At 41.6% G+C, this 20,029-nt stretch overlaps 1 protein-coding gene across 1 annotated transcript in view; it reads right to left on the bottom strand.

Moving 5' to 3' along the window:
* Positions 1 to 484: 484 nt before the first annotated feature.
* Positions 485 to 20,029, bottom strand: part of LOC132884361 (coiled-coil domain-containing protein 122-like) — a 40,816-nt gene continuing 21,271 nt past the window's right edge. Inside the window, exons 3-5 of the mRNA XM_060918204.1 lie at positions 16,760 to 17,158; positions 1,357 to 1,473; positions 485 to 631 (exon numbers count right to left, since the gene is read on the bottom strand). Coding sequence (XP_060774187.1) covers positions 485 to 631; positions 1,357 to 1,473; positions 16,760 to 17,158 — 663 coding nt within the window. The remainder of the gene's footprint in view (positions 632 to 1,356; positions 1,474 to 16,759; positions 17,159 to 20,029) is intronic.

Here is a 20,029-nt window from a genome sequence, read left to right as displayed (position 1 = left end):
TGCCTGCGACCCTGTAGAAGGATAAAGCGGCTAGAGATAATGAGATGAGATGAGATCTTCTATTGTTTCTTGTTCCCCAATCAGCTGATATAATTATGCTACAGATTTACTACCAATTCACTAAAGAAGAAGAAAACAAAACTCTGAGCCTAAATTTGCTGTTTGGAATCTTGGATGAGATTCCAAATAAAAATACTGACAGAAAGAATATGCGTATTTACCATTTGTTATTCAGATGATACACTGTATTGCAGTGGACATTCATTCATTCATTCGACATCAAGAAGTCTTCCATGGAAATAAACTAAAACAACTATAAATGAACTAGTAACTATGAATTAACTAATAACTATAAATAAACTAATAACTATGAATGAAAATCTGTCACAGAACATAAATCATATTGTCATATTGTACCTTGCACTGTATGGACAAATTTAATTAATTGCAGAGAGTGCATTTATACATTAATTCATTCTACATTTTATGAGGTACTTAATTGCTTCTTGAGATGTTCCACCTCTTTCTCTGTATGAAAGATGTCACTCCTCAGCTCTTCGTGACTGGACTGAGCCTTTTTCAGCTGGCAGCAAAGCCATTTTGCAATGGCCTCGCATCTCCTGTTGTGAATCTAGACAGAAAAAGGGTGTTTTACAATGGCATTACAAATCATTACAAGTCATTTCATTCCTATCAAGATGGCTAGAATGGTGAGAACTTTTCTTCCAGAATAAATGCGAACAGTGCTCAAATTTACAAGAATGTCTAGAACATTTTTTTTACATCACCACTTATTTGGAGAGTTGCAACAGATAGACTTTATGTTAATAAAGTAACAAAGCATAAAGCAAATACAGAAACAGATAGGCTTTAAGGTAATACAAACTTACAAATTCACATGACTGATATGTGATATTTGTTTCTTTTATAATATTAATATGCAATAAATAAAAAGAGGAACAAACATTAAAACATACTTTATTGTATTTAATGGTTTATTACTTGCGAAAAACAAATGCATTTTATTTGTTCCCCATAACACATAGAAAATAATATCACAATGTCTTCCTACATTATATTTTGGCCTCTTGGCCATAGATTCCAAATCCAAAGTCCTAGCCAACTCCAGTATCTTACAATTTTGGGTTGATTATAACATTCTTTCTACAAGTCTTCACATATTTTATCAGCTTTTTCAAGAAAAGTTGGCACTAAGATTCAATTATGTACATTTTCAAATAATCCTATTGTGTTTTATTACAAAAGCAAAATAAGAATTTATGCTTCAGGCAGGATATCTCCAGAAAATATTTAAGTAATTTTAATTTAAATATAATAGTATTGGTTTCAGCTTACTGCTATATCCTTTCTCAGTTGTGAATGGTTCTTTTTCTCTTTCTCCAGTAGTATCCCTTTTCCTCTGATAAGCTCTTTTGTGTTATGTATCTGGATCTTAACGTTATCAATTTCTTTCTAAAAAAAAGATAAAATAACACACCGTTGTTATATTGAACACAGTAGAAAATATTACTGTATGTAAACATATACTCTATAAAGTATAATTTTTCAAAGAACCTGAAATGCATTAAAAAAAAGACATAATACATGTAAGGTACTGTGTGTGTATACACACACTTCCATCCATAACCACTTATTCTGTGCAGGGTCACGGGCAAGCTGGAGCTTATCCCAGCTGATTATGGGGGAGAAGCAGGGTACACCCTGGACAAGTTGCCAGTTCTGACAAGAAGCAAACTGAGAAATAGGGCTGACACATAGAGACAAACAACCATTCACACCTATGGTCAATTTAAAGCCACCAATTAGCCAAACCTGAATATATTTGGACTGTGGGGTAAACCAGAGCACCCAGAGGAAATCCACACAGACAGAACACGCAAACTCCACACAGAAAGGTCCCCATCAGCAACTGGGCTTGAACCCAGAACCTTCTTGCTGTGAGGTGACAGTGCTAACCACTACAACACTGTGCCACCCTTTATTGATATCCAGCCATCATCTGTAGCCACTTATCCTGTTCTACAGGGTCGCAGGCAAGCTGAAGCCTATCCCAGCTGACTATGGACAAGAGGCAGGGTACACCCTGGACAAGTTGCTAGATCATCACAGGGCTGACACATAGAGACAAACAACCATTCACACTCACGGTCAATTTAGGGCCCGTTTACACGAGGACGCTGTCGGGTAAAAACGACTAAATATTTTATCGGAAGTGCCTTTCGTCTACATGGGGACGGCGTTTCCGAGGCTGAAAAACGGAAAAAATTGAAAACGTCTTCCAGAGTGGGTAAGTTAAAAACAGCCCCCGTTGCATATCCGTCTAAACTACCCAATACGCGAAACTCTGCTCGGATCTGCTCACGTCGGGTACGCGTTTACGTCATACATATGTCATATACTGTACATGCCAGCCCGGGAAGTAAGAAAGTAAGTAAAAAAGTAAGAACATGTCTGATTACATCGATCCAACGGACCTTCAAGCAGCTCTGGCAGCTTTAATAAACGTCCAGGAGTCCTTCAAACATCTATACCGAATCTGCACATATACCGTTAATGAACAGAGGCGGGTATAGTATGCTCTTACTTTTTTACTTACTTTCTTACTTACCATAGCCAGAGTAGTCAAAGTTTTTGCGGCGCAGATGTGCAGATCAGACAAGACGGAAGACGTTGCGCATGCGTGCAAACATAGCGGAGGTCTTTCACAGCACCACCTAGCCGCCTGGCATGCACATCCAATTGAATTCCACACATTTATGCGTCACCGTATAGACGCAGATTTCCTCCTTGAAAACGGTTGTGTAGACGCGGAAAAAGTGAGAACGAAAACGGACTTTTGCGTTTTTGTTTCAGACCGTCCCCGTGTAAAGTGGGCCTTAGAGCCACCAATTAACCAAACCTGCATATCTTTGGACTGTGGGGGAAACCGGAGCACCCACAGGAAATCCACACAGACACAGGAAGGACATGCAAACTCCACACAGAAAGGCCCCCATCAGCCACTGGGGTTGAACCCATAACCTTCTTGCTGTGAGGCAACAGTGCTAACCACTACACCACTGTGCCACCCTCACACACACATACATGCATGGCGCATGAGTGGAGAGTACATAGGCGGGGGGTGTTTCCTAAATTTTGAAAAACGGTAGCCCATTTGGTGGCATCTAGTGACTTTTAGGAGCATTTTATGGTGGTACTGACACTGTCACTTTTTACTGTTAACATGGTTGAAAAGGTTGCCACAACAAGTGGAGGTCTGTGATACTGTGGTTTGCAGCATGGGGCTCACATGAGCAATAAATAAAGTCATCATCTGACAACAATGTATTATATAATAATGCTGTTTTATTACCTGAACCACTGCCAGAATACCACTAACCAAAAGTTTAAATTAATTCTGTTGCAGTTAGAAAAAAAAAAAACCTGCAGATTGTATTTACTGCACAAATGCTCTTTATACTTAGGCCTACTTAATACTTCAAACTTTGGATAAAATTGATATTGTCCGTTACACACATCAACCTGTGTGACGCAGTTGCACATTTTGAATAGAGAATAAATGAAGAGGGAACTGAATATTAACTGTTTATTGAAATTATTATTACAAGGGTGATTATAGTTACTATATGACTATAGCTACAACTGGAATGCGCTGATTCTGTTAGCGTTTGTAATTATTGTACCATCCACTACTGGATAAATTCTTACAATATTGTTTGAAAGTCTAGAACAAGATATTTTGTTATTTTACAAAAAAAAAAAACACTTCAGATATTGTTTTAACAATAATAAGCGTCACTGTATAAATGATAGAATGCAAAAATCTCTGTCACTAGATGACCTTGGGGTTGTTGCAACATGGAGGGCCGGGAATATCATCTAGCCAACAGTTCAGGTAGGAGTCCTTTGAGAGTAAATGCTTTGGCTTTCGCAACATTCTGTTCCCAAAAGCTCATGTTGGCAAAATGTCTTTACACAAAGAAGATTTTCTTGTTTTTGTAGTTTTTTTTAACTGTTCTTCCGTGTCGGGACACTTCGGGAAAAAGAAGGTATTTATTCCAACATGTAGCTAATGCTAATGCTAGGTTACAAATCTGCACCATCACTCCAGTCATTTCGAGGAATTTTGTACAGATCATAACCTCTAATTAATTCTAATTTCCACGTATATCTATCCTTTGCTTCTTTTTGACTAAGATTATCCAAGTAAACCAGTAGTAGAGCTTTTTCAGCTGTAGTTTTCATTGGGCAACAGATGCCGGACATCTTCACTTGGCTTCAGCAATGTGAACAGTATGTAAACAAAGTTCGTTTGTCCCCCAGGCATAGGGTAGCAATGGTTGCTAATGTAAATATGATGTCAGTGCAAGGGTGCTCACCCACGCACTGAAGCATCATGGTACCAGTGCAGCAGCAAAGTGATTGAGGGCATTTGCTGTGATTGGGGAGTTCCCAGGGGTATTTCCAATCTGCCTGAGTGGATCATGGCATCAAATGGGCCCAAAACACTGATTTTCCTTCAAAATATGCCCCAAACATTACAAGGCAGAAATCTGACGTGATTTTTCAGTGAGTATTGGAGCAAAAGTGCTCTGGGGAGAACACTATATATATATATATATATATATATATATATATATATATATATATATATATATTAGTGCTGTCAAGCGATTAAAATATTTAATCGTGATTAATGTCGCGACTGTCATAGTTAACTCGCGATTAATTGCAATTTAATCACACATTTTTGTCACATGAAAAACCATTGTAATTCTCTTATCAGCATTAAAAAGTGAATGGGCTTGCTTTGTACCAATGTTTTTTTTTATTGCAGAGCATAACACGTCTTGTCACAGCCACTGCAAAGTCGGGCTGGAGCCGCCGATGGGAAAACGAAACCTAAGCTGAGCACTGTGGCTCTTCGTCCCGAGGCGCAGGGCTAGCGCGCCCTGCCTGCACTGATTCTTTGGGGGGAGGGCAGAAGACTCTGGCTGTGCGGGGCGTGGCATTACAGTCTAGCTGCTATTGTTTTTCTAAGCAAAGTCTCTGTTCCAAGTTCCTGGCAGTTTCAAAAGCTTATGAAAAACCTACATCATGTCACAGAGCGTTAATCTCGCGATAAAAAAATTATCGCCGTTAAAATTGAGTCAAGTTAACGCGATAATAACGCGACATTTTTGACAGCACTAATATATTATATACACACACACACACACACACACACACACACACACACACACACACAGAGTGCACTGGTAACTTTCATCAAGAATTCAGTGTGGCTGTGGAAATCAACACTGGAGTTTAACTCCAAGGTCGCTGCACAAGTCATGATCAAGTGTGGCATATACTAAGGTGATGTACTGTCCCCACTGCTGTTCTGCATAGACCTGAACCCCCTAAGCCAGATCATCACAAAGAGTGGATGTGGATACAGATTCAGGAGTGGAGTGACCATCAGCAACCTCTTATACATGAATGCCATCAAGCTGTATGCTAGGAGTGAATGAGATACTGACTCACTGATCCATGTCACCAGGATCTCCAGTGAGGACACTCAAATGTCATTTGGACTGTGTAAGTATCACCACATGATGGCAAGGAGAGGGAAGGTGATCAGGGCTGATGGGGTGGAGTTACCAGAAGGCAGGGTAACAGAAAAGTATAGGACAGCTATAAGTATCAGGGTATCCCACAGGCCAGTGGGCACCACGATGAGGAGGCAAGGTGGTGAGCCATGACCAAACACCTCCAGAGGGTAAGACAGGTTCTGAAAAGCCAGCTCAATGGTTGCAAGAAGCTCCAAGCCATCAACATGTCTGCCCTACCTGTCATCAGATATGCATCTGGAATAGTAAGCTGGCCATAAGAGGAGATAGATGTAGCTGATGTCAAGACACAAAAACTCCTCACAATGCATGAAGGGTTCCACCCATAGTTCAGCATCCTGATGAACTAGTAAGAGAGTGCCTCAGGCAGCAGAAGACAAAGGGTGACAAGGATGAAGAGAAAAAAATCAACCAAGCCCCTCCATGGGGTGTATCATTGGCAGATAGACAAAGTGGCTGACATCAAGTAGTCCTACCAGTGCCTAGAGAAGGCTGGCTTGAAGGACAGTATAGAAGCTCTGATCATGGCAGCACATGAACAGGCCCTAAGCAGTAGGTCCATAGAGTCAGGTGTCTACTACAGTAGACAGGACCCAAGGTGCAGGCTCTGCAAAGATACCCCTGAGACAGTTCAGCACATAGTAGCAGAGTGTAAGATGTAAGCTGCGACAGCGTACACTGAGAGGCAAGTAGCTGGGATAGTGGACAGGAACATCTGTGCTGAGTATGGATGAGAAATCCCCAAGGCCCAGTGAGACATACCACCAAAAGTGGTTTAGAACAACAGAGCTATGATCCTGTGGGACTTCAAGTTCAAGAAGATTGCAGTCCTAGGAACAGCTAAGATACTATGTACAACCCTCAAACTCCCAGGCCTCTGGTAGAGGACCTGAGCATGAGGAAGACACACAACCACCACCACCCTGCACCAGGGGGGTGAGAAAGAAGTTTATATAAATCCACCGATCAGCTATAACATCATGACCACTGACAGGTGGAGTGAATAACACTGATTATCTCATTACAATGGCACCTGTCAAGGAGTGGGATATACAGTGGGGCAAAAAAGTATTTAGTCAGTCACCAATTGTGCAAGTTCTCCCACTTAAAAAAATGAGAGAGGCCTGTAATTTTCATCATAGGTATACTTCAACTATGAGAGACAGAATGGGGGGAAAGAATCCAGGAAATCACATTGTAGGATTTTTAATGAATTAATTGGTAAATTCCTCAGTAAAATAGTAAGTATTGGTCACCTACAAACAAGCAAGATTTCTGGCTCTCACAGACCTGTAACAACTTCTTTAAGAGGCTCCTCTGTCCTCCACTCGTTACCTGTATTAATGACACCTGTTTGAACTCGTTATCAGTATAAAAGACACCTGTCCACAACCTCAAACAGTCACACTCCAAACTCCACTATGGCCAAGACCAAAGAGCTGTCAAAGGACACCAGAAACAAAATTGTAGACCTGCACCAGGCTGGGAAGACTGAATCTGCAATAGGTAAGCAGCTTGGTGTGAAGAAATCAACTGTGGGAGCAATTATTAGAAAATGGAAGACATACAAGACCACTGATAATCTCCCTCGATCTGAGGCTCCATGCAAGATCTCACCCCATGGGGTCAAAATGATCATAAGAACGGTGAGCAAAAATCCCAGAACCACATGGGGGGACCTAGTGAATGACCTGCAGAGAGCTGGGACCAAAGTAACAAAAGCTACCATCAGTAACACACTACGCCGCCAGGGACTCAAATCCTGCAGTGCCAGACGTGTCCCCTTGCTTAAGCCAGTACATGTCCAGGCCCATCTGAAGTTTGCTAGAGAGCATTTGGATGATCCAGAAGAGGATTGGGAGAATGTCATATGGTTAGATGAAACCAAAATAGAACTTTTTGGTAAAAACTCAACTTGTCATGTTTGGAGGAGAAAGAATGCTGAGTTGCATCCAAAGAACACCATACCTACTGTGAAGCATGGGGGTGGAAACAACATGCTTTGGGGCTGTTTTTCTGCAAAGGAACCAGGACGACTGATCCGTGTAAAGGAAAGAATGAATGGGGCCATGTATCGTGAGATTTTGAGTGAAAACCTCCTTCCATCAGCAAGGGCATTGAAGATGAAATGTGGCTGGGTCTTTCAGCATGACAATGATCCCAAACACACCGCCCGGGCAACGAAGGAGTGGCTTCGTAAGAAGCATTTCAAGGTCTTGGAGTGGCCTAGCCAGTCTCCAGATCTCAACCCCAGAGAAAATCTTTGGAGGGAGTTGAAAGTCCATGTTGCCCAGCGACAGCCCCAAAACATCACTGCTCTAGAGGAGATCTGCATGGAGGAATGGGCCAAAATACCAGCAACAGTGTGTGAAAACCTTGTGAAGACTTACAGAAAACGTTTGACCTCTGTCATTGCCAACAAAGGGTATATAACAAAGTATTGAGATGAACTTTTGTTATTGACCAAATACTTATTTTCCACTATAATTTGCAAATAAATTCTTTAAAAATCAGACAATGTGATTTTCTGGATTTTTTTTTCTCATTTTGTCTCTCATAGTTGAGGTATACCCATGATGAAAATTACAGGCCTCTGTCATCTTTTTAAGTGGGAGAACTTGCACAATTGGTGACTGACTAAATACTTTTTTGCCCCACTGTATTAGGCAGTAAGAGAACAGTCAGTTCTTGAAGGTGATGTGTTGGAAGCAGTAAAAATGGGCAAGCGTAAGGATGTGAGCGACTTTGACATGGGCCAAATTGTGATGGTTAAATGACTGGGTCCAAGCATCTCTAAAATGGCACATTTTGTGGCGTGTTCCTGGTATGCAGTGGTTAGTACCTACCAAAAATTGCCCAAGGAAGGACAACCGGTGAACTGGAGACAGGGTCATGGGTGTCGAAGGCTTGTTGATTTGCATGGGGCACCAAGGCTAGCCTATATGGTCCAATCCCACAGAAGAGCTACTGTAGCACAAACTGCTGACAAAGTTTTTAGCCAGCATTAACTTTTTCAGCAGTTTGTACTACAGTAGCTCTTCTGTGTGATTGCACCATAAGGGCTAGCCTTCGTGTCCCATGTGAATCAGTCAGCCTTTGAGACCCACTCATTAGGTGACATTGGGCATACCTAACAACCTGTGTATTCTCTCTCTTCTTCTCCCCCCTTTCCTTCTTCCTGTCTCTCTGAGTTACATGTTGATCCTGAGACAACAGTAAGATGCTGACCTCTTTTGCTTCTCGGTCCTGCCTGATCCATCCTGATGCCCTACATCTGGCTGGAGTCTCGTCACATTGCTCTTGTGGAGGACGGCCCCATATGCACAGTCGAAAGTCACACTTGGAAGATGGCTCTGGACACTTACAGTAATACATTTATGCCTGAGGACTACAGTTGACTTGCTAGCTTTTGGACTGCCGTTGTCATGAACAGTTTTGCACTCAAGTTTCAATCAATGAACAGTTTATAACTTCAACAAAACAGACTTCATGTTAAAACTATAATGGTTTTCCTATTTTCACAGTTATACTTTGTGACTCTATAGGACACAGTTATAGAAGCGATTTATTTATAAATCACACTATCTGTTGCCACCCAAATGAGGATAGGTTCCCCTTTGAGTCTGGTTCCTTTTGAGGTTTCTTCCTCATGTCGTCTGAGGGATTTTTCCTTGCCACCATCACCACAGGCTTGCTCACTGGGGATAAATTAGGGATAAAATTAGCTCATGTTTAAAGCTTTTAATTTTCTGTAAAGCTGCTTTGAGACAATGTCTACTGTTGAAAGCACTATACAAATAAACTTGACTTGACCCATGACCCTGTCGCTGGTTCACCAGTTGTCCTTCCTTTGACCACAGTGAGCAAAAACTATTTGTTTGCTAAAATACTTACAAAATATTGTCTTTGACAAATATGCAACTATGCCACATTCAGATGGTTCACATTTACATATGAAAAAATAAATTCTTGTTTAAATTATTTTTGATAAAACCATAAATCAGATTTATGCATTGAAAGGACAATTTTTTCTTTTTCATTTTTCTTTTATGATTCATTTTTTTTAAATTTAGATATTAAATTTCCCACTATTATTGTGTTTTTGCTGTGATGTCACTGAAACATGTTGGTATTTGTTGGTGCATCTACCATCAGCAAAAAGTACCATCAGCACTGCCAGCATCCTTGGCTGTTTACCAAACAACTATGTGAGCCCTAAAGACAAGATGTATTATGTTAAAAAAAGAAATCAATAAAATTAAAGTAGCTACTCAGGAAAAGCCATGTCACTTGATGGATGTACCTGCAGACATGCATCATGACAGAGACATAGATAAATACAAATATTTTTGATAAACTGGTAGAGTTACGGGCGGCACGGTGGTGTAGTGGTTAGCGCTGTCGCCTCACAGCAAGAAGGTCCTGGGTTCGAGCCCCGGGGCCGGCGAGGGCCTTTCTGTGCGGAGTTTGCATGTTCTCCCCGTGTCCGCGTGGGTTTCCTCCGGGTGCTCCGGTTTCCCCCACAGTCCAAAGACATGCAGGTTAGGTTAACTGGTGACTCTAAATTGACCGTGAATGTGAGTGTGAATGGTTGTCTGTGTCTATGTGTCAGCCCTGTGATGACCTGGCGACTTGTCCAGGGTGTACCCCGCCTTTCGCCCGTAGTCAGCTGGGATAGGCTCCAGCTTGCCTGCGACCCTGTAGAACAGGATAAAGCAGCTACAGATAATGTGATGTGATGTGGTAGAGTTACTAGAAGAAAAATGTAAAGTGTCATCCAGGAAAGAGAAAATTAAAATATTAACTCCTGTGCTAGATAGCTGGAGTAAACAGAAAACCCCAAACCGTCATGAATTATGTGGAAGCCCCGAGTTCATGGCAGCCTTCAAAACATGGATGCCGTGGATTACAACTCCCAGCAGACACCACACCACTCTCCTTCTCCCAAATTTTAATCTGTGTTGCACCTGCTCCGCATTCCCCTAATCACTCATACACAATATAAGCACTCTCCCTCAGTTTGCTCATTGCAAAGTATTGCTCAGTGTGCCTTGCCTGACCGTGCCAAGCCTTTCCACTAAGTACTGCTCTAACCCAACTCTGACCTTTCTTCCACATTCCTGACTTTGATCTCTGCTCGGTCTCTGACATACTGACTGCACCTTGCTTGACCCCTTGCTTTCCCATGACTATGAATTGGATTAAGACTTGGATTTGTTTGCCAGTTTGTGACATACCCACTATGTCACTGCGACTGCATTCTACAGCTGTCTGCAGACCTGATAAAACACTTTCCCTACATAATGGATGCAGCAGAGGAGACACCATAAACTGCTCTTTCAGCACAGGGATGCCTATTAGAAGAACATCAGCAGATGTTAAGTGAACTGGACACCTGCATTTCACAACTTACCACTGCTGTCTTGCAGACTCTTCTAACACATTCCATGCCCACCGTGAGTGCTCCTCTGCTTGTGCCCTGATCAGATAAATTTTCCAGGGAGGTTTCTAAATATAAAGGCTTCTTGCTTTAGTGCTCACTCTTCTTTTGGTGCAGAAAGGTTATGACTGATTACCAAAAAATTGCTCAGTTTATCAACTTGCTCAATGGGAAGGCGCTCAATTGGGGGACTGCTGTGTGGTAGAGGGGCGGTGAGCCCACAACTTCATATGCATGCTTTGTTGAACTATTTAAGAGTGTTCGACCATCAGCCACTAGGCGATGAGGCTGGTGAGAGGCTGCTAACACTACAGCAGGGGGATAGAAAAGTAGCTGAATATGCACTGGAGTTCTGTACCCTTGCTGCTGGAAGCGGGTGGAACGAGCCGGCCCTGAAAGCCACATTTCATCAGGGACTTGACCCCCTCATTCTGACTGAGCTGGTCTGCTGTTATGAGCAGCAAACCCTGGACTCTCTCATCAACCTAGCCATCAGGATAGACAACCTCTTCTGGAACAGGCCATCACTACAAGGTTCCTCATTGAATGCTCTGGCCACTGCTACCCCCATGCCCATGGAAATCTCCAGCACTCGTGTGACCCACTCCAAGCATGAACAAAGGTGCCAGGAGGGCTTGCACTTCTACTATGGAGGGGCCAACCATCTGCTAGCTCAGTGTCCCATCCAGCCCATAGGCCCTAGGAGAGCCACCGGAACCAAGGGAGCTACAAGCACTCTTATCTTTCTCCCAGTGAGCCCCACTACATCTCCACTACAACAGATTCTCAAGTTAAATGTACTGTTAAACCTCTCATAATCATCCCATGTTCTCTCTGCCCTGATAGACTCTGGGGCCACTGGCAACTTTATTGACTGTGCTATCATCCAGAAGGTCCAGATACCCACATAAGAACCCCTGCAGCCAGTAAGAATTAAGGCCATTGATGGTTGACCCATTGGAGAGGGGTGCATTACAACCCACCCACAGCCACTGGAACTTCAGGTCAGTACTTTACAGAAGGAAAAAAATTTCCCTCTTCATCATCTGAACCCAAAACCAGGCCATTATTCTAGGATTCCCCTGGCTGCTACTCCATGGCCCATATAGTATATCCTGGCAAAACAAGGAAATCACCCAATGGTCTCCATCTGCCTGAACTCACCCTAGCCTCCACCTTACTGGCAAGCCCTGACCACATCAACACTGTTCACATCCCACCATGCTACAACACATACAAGGTTTTCAGTAAGGGAAAGGCCAGTGGGCTGCCACCCCACCAGCCATATGACTGTGCTAGTGACCTCCTCCCAGGCACCAAGCTTCCACACTGTCAGATCTATCCCCTGGCAATTTCAGAACAAAAGGCCATGGTGGAATACATACAAGAGGCACTGTAGCAGGGTTATATCTGTCAGGGTTTAAAGTATTAGGAAAGCATTTATTTGTGAATGGATCTTGCTGCAGCAAAACCAGGGGGGTTGAAATGCAGCATTTTCTAGGGAGACATTCCCAGGGCCATCTGCATCAGCTCCATGTCAGGGGGACATGGAGGTTGGGAAGGGCTCCGCCCCTCCACTCTGCACAGGGATTTCCCTTTGGGATTTCCTGTTGGAGCAGGTGCAAGCCGAACTCCTAAGACACACTTTTGATCAAGTGAAAGTAATCAATGGTCAACACTTCCAGCCTAACATTGAACTCTCCTATCCATATTTTTCTGTGAAAAACAGAGGTTATATTGAGTGATGCAGGACACTCACACACAGTAGAAGAAATAACCCAGTTGTTGGTCTCAAAGGGTGGCCATCATAATCCCATGGTGGGGCGTTTGGGTTAGGAGAAACACTGAACTGACTCATGGCCTGTTTCTATTGGTCTGGCATTTGTGGTGATGCTCACAGGTGGTACACAATATGTCACAAATGTCAGCTGGTGAATCCACTGGCCACCCCAAAAGCACCATTTTGCCCTTTACCATTGATCACAATCCCTTTTGAAAGAATTGGTCTGGATCTCATCAAGACATTAGATCAATCTGCACAAGGGCATTGCTTTGTGTTTGTCTTCGTGGATTATGCAATGCAATACCCGGAAGCAGTGCCTCTACACAACAATTCTGCATACAATGTTGCGGAAGCACACTTCCATGTTTTTTCAAAAGAGATTCTGACTGACCAAAGCACAACATTCACATCATGCGCACTTTGCAAACTGTATAAATTAGTGGGGATTTAATAGACTCATACTAGTGTCTATCATCTGCAAATGGATGGGCTGGTCGAATGATTTAATCAGATACTCAAAAATATGATTCATAAGTTCATCCAAGAGGATACTAGAAATGTCAGTGAAAACCCAATCAGGAAGCGAACGTGGGTTTCTGCATCATTGTTTCCAAATCTCTCCATTTTTGCCTGTCTAAAATGCTACCACATAGATTTCAAACTAAAATGCAGCCAGGAGCATTTCTAAAAGTCTCCATTTTAGGGGCACAAAATCTCTGGAATAGTGTAGACACCAGTCGTAAATGTAGCAAAAAGTTTTAAAACTAAAATGTATTAGTGTGGACATAGCCTAAGAAGACAAATGTTAGCCTTAGTACTATCATCACAGTGGCTGGCTGTCAGTTAGCCCTGTGTAACTTTAGGTTGGCTAAACTTACGTTACAGGTGGGCTAGTCTAGTTTATTTATATGGTGATCAGGCACACTTTCCATTTCTGGAACTCTTTGTATAAATTGGGATGTATGTACATCAAATGTTTCACCAGGTTAGATGTATTGCCTCCTCCTGCCACACATGGCTTCAGGCACTGTTTCCACAAAGGTGTAGAAGGGGACTTTCCACCATCACTTGTTCTAAAAGCAAAATATCACCAGATTGCACTCAGAGAGCCTTATTCCTCGACAAGTTTCAGCAATCTAATGTCACTAGTTCGTTCAGCAGTCTCCGAATGCATAACATCTTCCCAAACTTAGCTAGATATCTCGAGGCAGTGTGCCATGGCCACTGGTCAGAGGAAGAGCTCTTCCACTGTTACACGTATGTCATGCCAACAAGCTGCTGGCTAAGGGTCTTTATACACTGGATACGACACGAAATTGCGATGTAAAAATGTAAAAAATTAATGTACAATTTTTTTTGCACAGAAAGTATGCACACCAACTCCAATGCAATTTTTTAATGTGTCATGTTCTGTTTCCTGCTCATTTCACACTGGTCTTGAAATGATTGGTTGATGCCTTTATTCACGGTGCGAAAGCCCAGAAAAATCAACCTCAGTGAGAAAAAATTGTGTCACATTTTTGTTGTGTAATATTCATGTTCTGTGTGAAAGTACTCATTTTAAAAACAACAGTTTGAAAAAATACATCAATGTGCAAATTAATCGCATGAAAAAAACACCCCTCATGTGTAAAGACCTTTAGTCTTAAAGGGCAGGTGAAAAAGTGAACTCATAAGGGTGCGTTTCAAAGTATAGTGAAAAAAGTGGTGAAATGCAGTAATGTGAACTCCTGAAATTTTTGAAATGATATTGTACTGTTTCAAATGTCAAATTTGCTGGGAATGATAAATTACTGGTAACTGGAGCAACCCTAATTGGCATTGCAATATAGTGTCTCCCAGTAGGGTCCCTTTTCTTTCTCTTTTCCCTTCTCCAAAAATACAACATACTGACACAAATATGGTAACCACAAATCTAGGTTTTGTCTCATGTTGGACTGAGGGCCAACTGGACGCTACAGTGACTCCAGTGGCGGCTGCTGGTTTTTAAAACAGGGGAAGCCCATTTTACGCATTCATCGTAAAACCTGTAGGCCGGATATCAAAGCATAGAAAGGTGTGCCCCATTAGCATAGTGAACTAGACAACCCTACCTAGTGGCAGAAAGTATTTTTGCTTGTACATTTCATGTTATAGTCTGGCTTGCCAGGCTAGTGCCTCATATCCTTAATCAAAAATATCAAACATCCAAAAATCACTGGCTATTCAATGAAGAGCCTTGAACATCATACCCTGACATGCAACACAGAGTCTTTAACACAACACCCAGCTGTGCAACACATCCTTGAACATCTTCTGCAACACAGTCTGGAAATTCATAACCAGGTAGGCTATGCAACACACAGAACCTTGAATATTATACCCAGGTATAACCTATAACACAGAGCCCACCATTCTCTTAACATTACTGAACAATATACACACTTCAGATTCATGAACATGAACACTATTTATACACAAATTCTGCCCTCCGCTCCTTTTCCAGAAAATGGTCTGTGACCCTGTCATACCAGCTGGTTGTGCTTTCCAGAGACTTTACCAATTTCTGTTAGCAGCTAGCACTGCAGATCCCAATAAGGCTCAAGCTAGCCTACAACCAGATTAAACTACAAATGAAATAAACGAGTGAATTCACGAATGATCAAACTGATAGAATGGATGAAAGTTAACGGAGCACAACAAGTAATATTTACATTTATTTACAGAGTAATGTACAGAGACATCAATGAGAAGAACCGTTTATATGAAAAGAAATTCGGACAGCACTTTAGCACACAACTACACTTTCTCGACATCCGCTAGGGACTGACTGATCATACTTCCGTGTTCCTCGCCGAAGTACCGCCCTCCTCATGTCTTTCAAACACTACCTCCAATAATCCTTTATCAGCCCGGCTTCTTGTCCCTCCCACTGTCTCGTTTAGTCCCAGAGAAGCCCGGCTTCCCTGGAAGTGACGATTTTGTTGATTTTAACCAATAACAACTAGCCAAAATTGGCTGTTCAGAGCCGTCTCGTAGACTGCAACGGATACCCGGCTGCCAGTCAGTGTTGCCAGATACTGCTGACGTTTTCCATCCCAAAATATGTTCAAAACCCGCCAAAATGCACTTAAAACCGCCCAATCTGGCAACACTGCTGCCAGTCCATAGAGCCCATTGAAATAAGAAAGGTTACAGCCTGGCAGCAAAGGTGATTCTCGTAGCGAACTGCAAGTTCGTCAGACATCACTCAAATAAGTTACAGGATAGTTATGAACATAAATACAATCTTGGGCATATATTATGTTATGCAAGTTATTGTTTTAATGAGAATTCAACGTCGTAGACGCCGCAGTTTGGGGAGAGAATTTTAGGGGAAGCTCGGCTTCCCTTGTTGTCGCTGAGAAATCGCCCCTGAGTGACTCGTATATTGCCTTGAGGTAGAAACTGGTATTACTAGACTAATGGTGCATCCTGTCTCGGTGCTAGCTGGTTAACTTCAGTAGATATGTCTGCAACATTATACATAGACATCTTTGACATAACATCAAAATGTGTTGTCTTCACATTTTGTTGATAATTTTAGTTAATTTTTGAATGTTTTAAAGTAAATCTTTTCCAAATTCTGACACATAGCACCTTTAACAGTAGGCATACCCCAGATTCTGAACAAAGCTGGTCACATATAGATCAGAGGCTACAAAATCGAATTGGATTGAATTGTACAGTGGATTCGATGGTATCGTTAAATGTCATATTATGGTATTGAATTCAAATCATATTGTGTGGATTCCTGTGGTTTAGAACCCCAGTACACACTATTCCAAATGTCTCAACAATGGCAAGATATATACTTGATTTTATTTATTTATTTGCCTTTCCTTAAATGTCAATGACCCATAAAAACTGTTAATGTTACTGTACCTGAGCTTGTTGTATAGCATTTCCCTCTGGATTCTGTAAGTCCACCTTCAGTTCCTCTCTGTGCTCCTTGAGCCTCTTCACCTCTTCCATTTTTTCCATCAACTCCTTATGAATAGTTGCTTGGTTCTCCAGTGCAGAGACAGACATTTTGTAGCTCTCCATTTTATTATGGTAAGTGTTGTACTGAGCCAGCAAGAAATGCGAGCTCTCTAATTGCTCCTCTATGCTGTAGCTGAGTTTCATAGTTTCCGTTTGGATCACCTGTATTTCTGTCTGCTGTCTCTCATTTTGCCTGTGTACCTGTTCAATCTCATTAATGATGCCACTGATGTGTTGCTCCTTCAGTTTAATGTTACTGGAAACAGTGTCATAGCTCTTTACTATCTTGGATAGTGTATCCTGCAGAGTTGTGAAAAAAAAAAATCAACCATGACAGGATTGCACTGTTCACAAAATTTCAAACACACAGGGTTCAAGGTAGATAATCAGAATTTTTTCCAGTATATGAAAGACAAGGAGGGATCAAAAGACTTGTAATTTGTGCATTTGGAAAGAGTGATCAGTTTTATTTGGCAAGAAGTGTCAGTAAACTTGCTGAGGAGGAACAAATAACAAACATGGACACTCTGGACTACAGCTCCCAAAACACACAGCGCCCTCTGTCTCCAGCCTACTGAATCTCAGCTGGCTCTTATTTCCTTAATCACCTGTTCCTCTATTTAAGCTCCCCTAACAAACACACCATTGCGAAGTACTGTCCTGCTAGTTCAGTTCATGGCAAGCCTTGTATCTTTTCTGACTACTGCTTATATTTCTGACCCTTTGCTAGTTCCTCCACGTTTTCACTCTTTGTCTTTCCTACATTACGTTGTTCGCCGATTGCCCAACCCTCGCTAGTTTACCGACACCGATTCCAGTCCCTTGGCTTTGTTGACATTCTGCAATCTGTTCTCCTCCATACATACATCTGTAAGTGCCTGCATTTTAACAAGAAGGCTTTCAGAATGATTTTTTTTTATCTACAATAACTATCACTCTGTAATAGAAATCATTCACATACAGGGCATTCATGAAAGTATTCAAATTCCTTCCATTTTTATTCATTTTTTATTCCACGTTACATGACATACTTCCTCTAAAATGGAGCAATCTGCAGAAATACTCCACAATGAAAAAGCATAAACAGTTTTACAAACTTTTGTGTGTGTGCCCACCATGATTATTGGCACCCCTTTTAAAGATTAATAAAAAGGATTAGAAAAAATCCACCTTTTGGTGAAGTAGCTTCATCTCACACTGAAAAAAAATGAGAAAAATCCAACCTATAATTGAAATAAATTTATTCACAGAAAAACAAATTCATCATCAAGAAATTATTTTCAACAAAAACACACATGCAACTATTATTGCCACTCCTGGAAATTACAGTGAACACAAAGTAACTGAAGTATGTTTCCCATGCAAGTTGTACATTTTTGAGTTGATTGGAGTGTTCAGGACCTTTCAAGCTGTAAACCATGACTTCCTGATTAACCCTCCTCTAGTGTTCGGATCAGCACCGACCCGTTTTTAGGTTTAGCATGCATAAAAGTACTACATAAATTTGTTTATAGCATCAAGACTTTTTGACTTTGTCAGGAACTTCTATTTAAACAAGATAAAATCCAAAAAAATAATTTTACTAAATTATAAAATGCTCTGGTGAAAATTGTTACCTTTGTGTTGTTAGGGTCAATTTTGACCCAGTTAAAATATAAGATTATAAAACAATAATAAAATGCCAAAACTGAAATCATAAACACACAATCAGCCAACAGCCTACAGCCAGCTCTTCCTCCAACCACTTGAGCTTCAGTCAGGGGCTTTTCTCTTTGCCTGTTTGACAGAACAAACAAAGACAGACATGTCCAGGCATGTAAGGCCAATTGAGTTTAGAGTTGGTAACTTGCAGAGTACACATCTCCAATTTACAGCATGCAACAATGAGAAGAGGACTGAATGTAAGCCAAGCTCTGGATCATATCTTTGCTGATAATGAGGCAGAGGACACAGAGCAGTATAGCGATGGAGATGAGCAGGTCTCTGAGGAGGAAGATGATGTAGCGTATCAACCGGAAGACACAGACACATCTGATCAGTCTGATGAGGTGGTCACCAGTGCTGAAGCTGCTCCTGCTGAAACATTCAGATCCAAAAGTGGGAACATCTGTTGGAGCTCAGTACCTCCTGACGTACATGGCAGGACAGCTGCTGCAAATGTCAGCAAAATGACCCCTGGGATCACAAGGTTTGCTGTGACAAGAGTAAGTGACATCAAGTCATGTTTTGATCTGTTTATCCCATTGTCACTAAAAAAAGTCATAATTGCTATGACAAACCTTGAAGGAAAAAAAGTCCATGGCAACATGTTGAATGACATTGATGAGGAATGCCTGAATGCCTACATTGGTGTTCTTCTCCTTGCTGGAGTGTACAGATCCAGCAATGAGGCCACTGATAGTCTCTGGAATGTATCGACAGGCAGGAATATTTTCCGGGCAACAATGTCACTTCAGACCTTTCGAATGATATCAAGAGTCCTCAGATTTGACAACAGAGACACCAGAGCAAAATCTGACAAGCTTGCTCCCATCAGGGATGTCTGGGAGAGATGGGTGCAACCCCTTCCACTGATGTTCAACCCAGGGCCAGAGGTGACAATAGATGAACGTTTTCTCCCTTTCTGTGGAAAATGCCCATTCCGGCAATACATGCCCAGTAAGCCAGGCAAATATGGCATAAAAATCTGTGCATGCCTGGATGCCTACATTGGTGTTCTTCTCCTTGCTGGAGTGTACAGATCCAGCAATGAGGCCACTGATAGTCAACGGAAAAAAAAAAAAAGACTTGTTTTTTGCCCTTTTCTTGAAGTAAATAGATATGGGTCGAAATTAACCCGAAACACCATAGATGTTACTATAGTTGATAATATTAAAATTAAAATCTTTTTTTTTTTTTGAACATTTAAGAGATGTGATCTAATACCCCTCAGTAATAGTCAGGTAACAGAGCAACCTTTTATTTGTTTACATTATTCTCTTGAGGTTCATTTGACCACTTTTTTATATTGAAAACGAGGGGTATGCTGTTAAAAGAAAGGCCCAGGGGGCCACAACAAAAATATTAAAACCAATCTTTTCATGGATAAGGGAGCCTAACAAGGTAACCAAGAGGTAAGAAACAAATTGGATGATAAATAATTGTTTTTAGGGTATTTTATGGCTGATTTAA

This window comes from Neoarius graeffei, chromosome 4, assembly GCF_027579695.1.
Source record: "Neoarius graeffei isolate fNeoGra1 chromosome 4, fNeoGra1.pri, whole genome shotgun sequence".
Taxonomy (NCBI): Eukaryota; Metazoa; Chordata; class Actinopteri; order Siluriformes; family Ariidae; genus Neoarius; species Neoarius graeffei.
The sequence above is the reverse complement of the archived record's forward strand: the minus strand, read 5'-3'. Positions and strand labels throughout refer to the sequence as shown.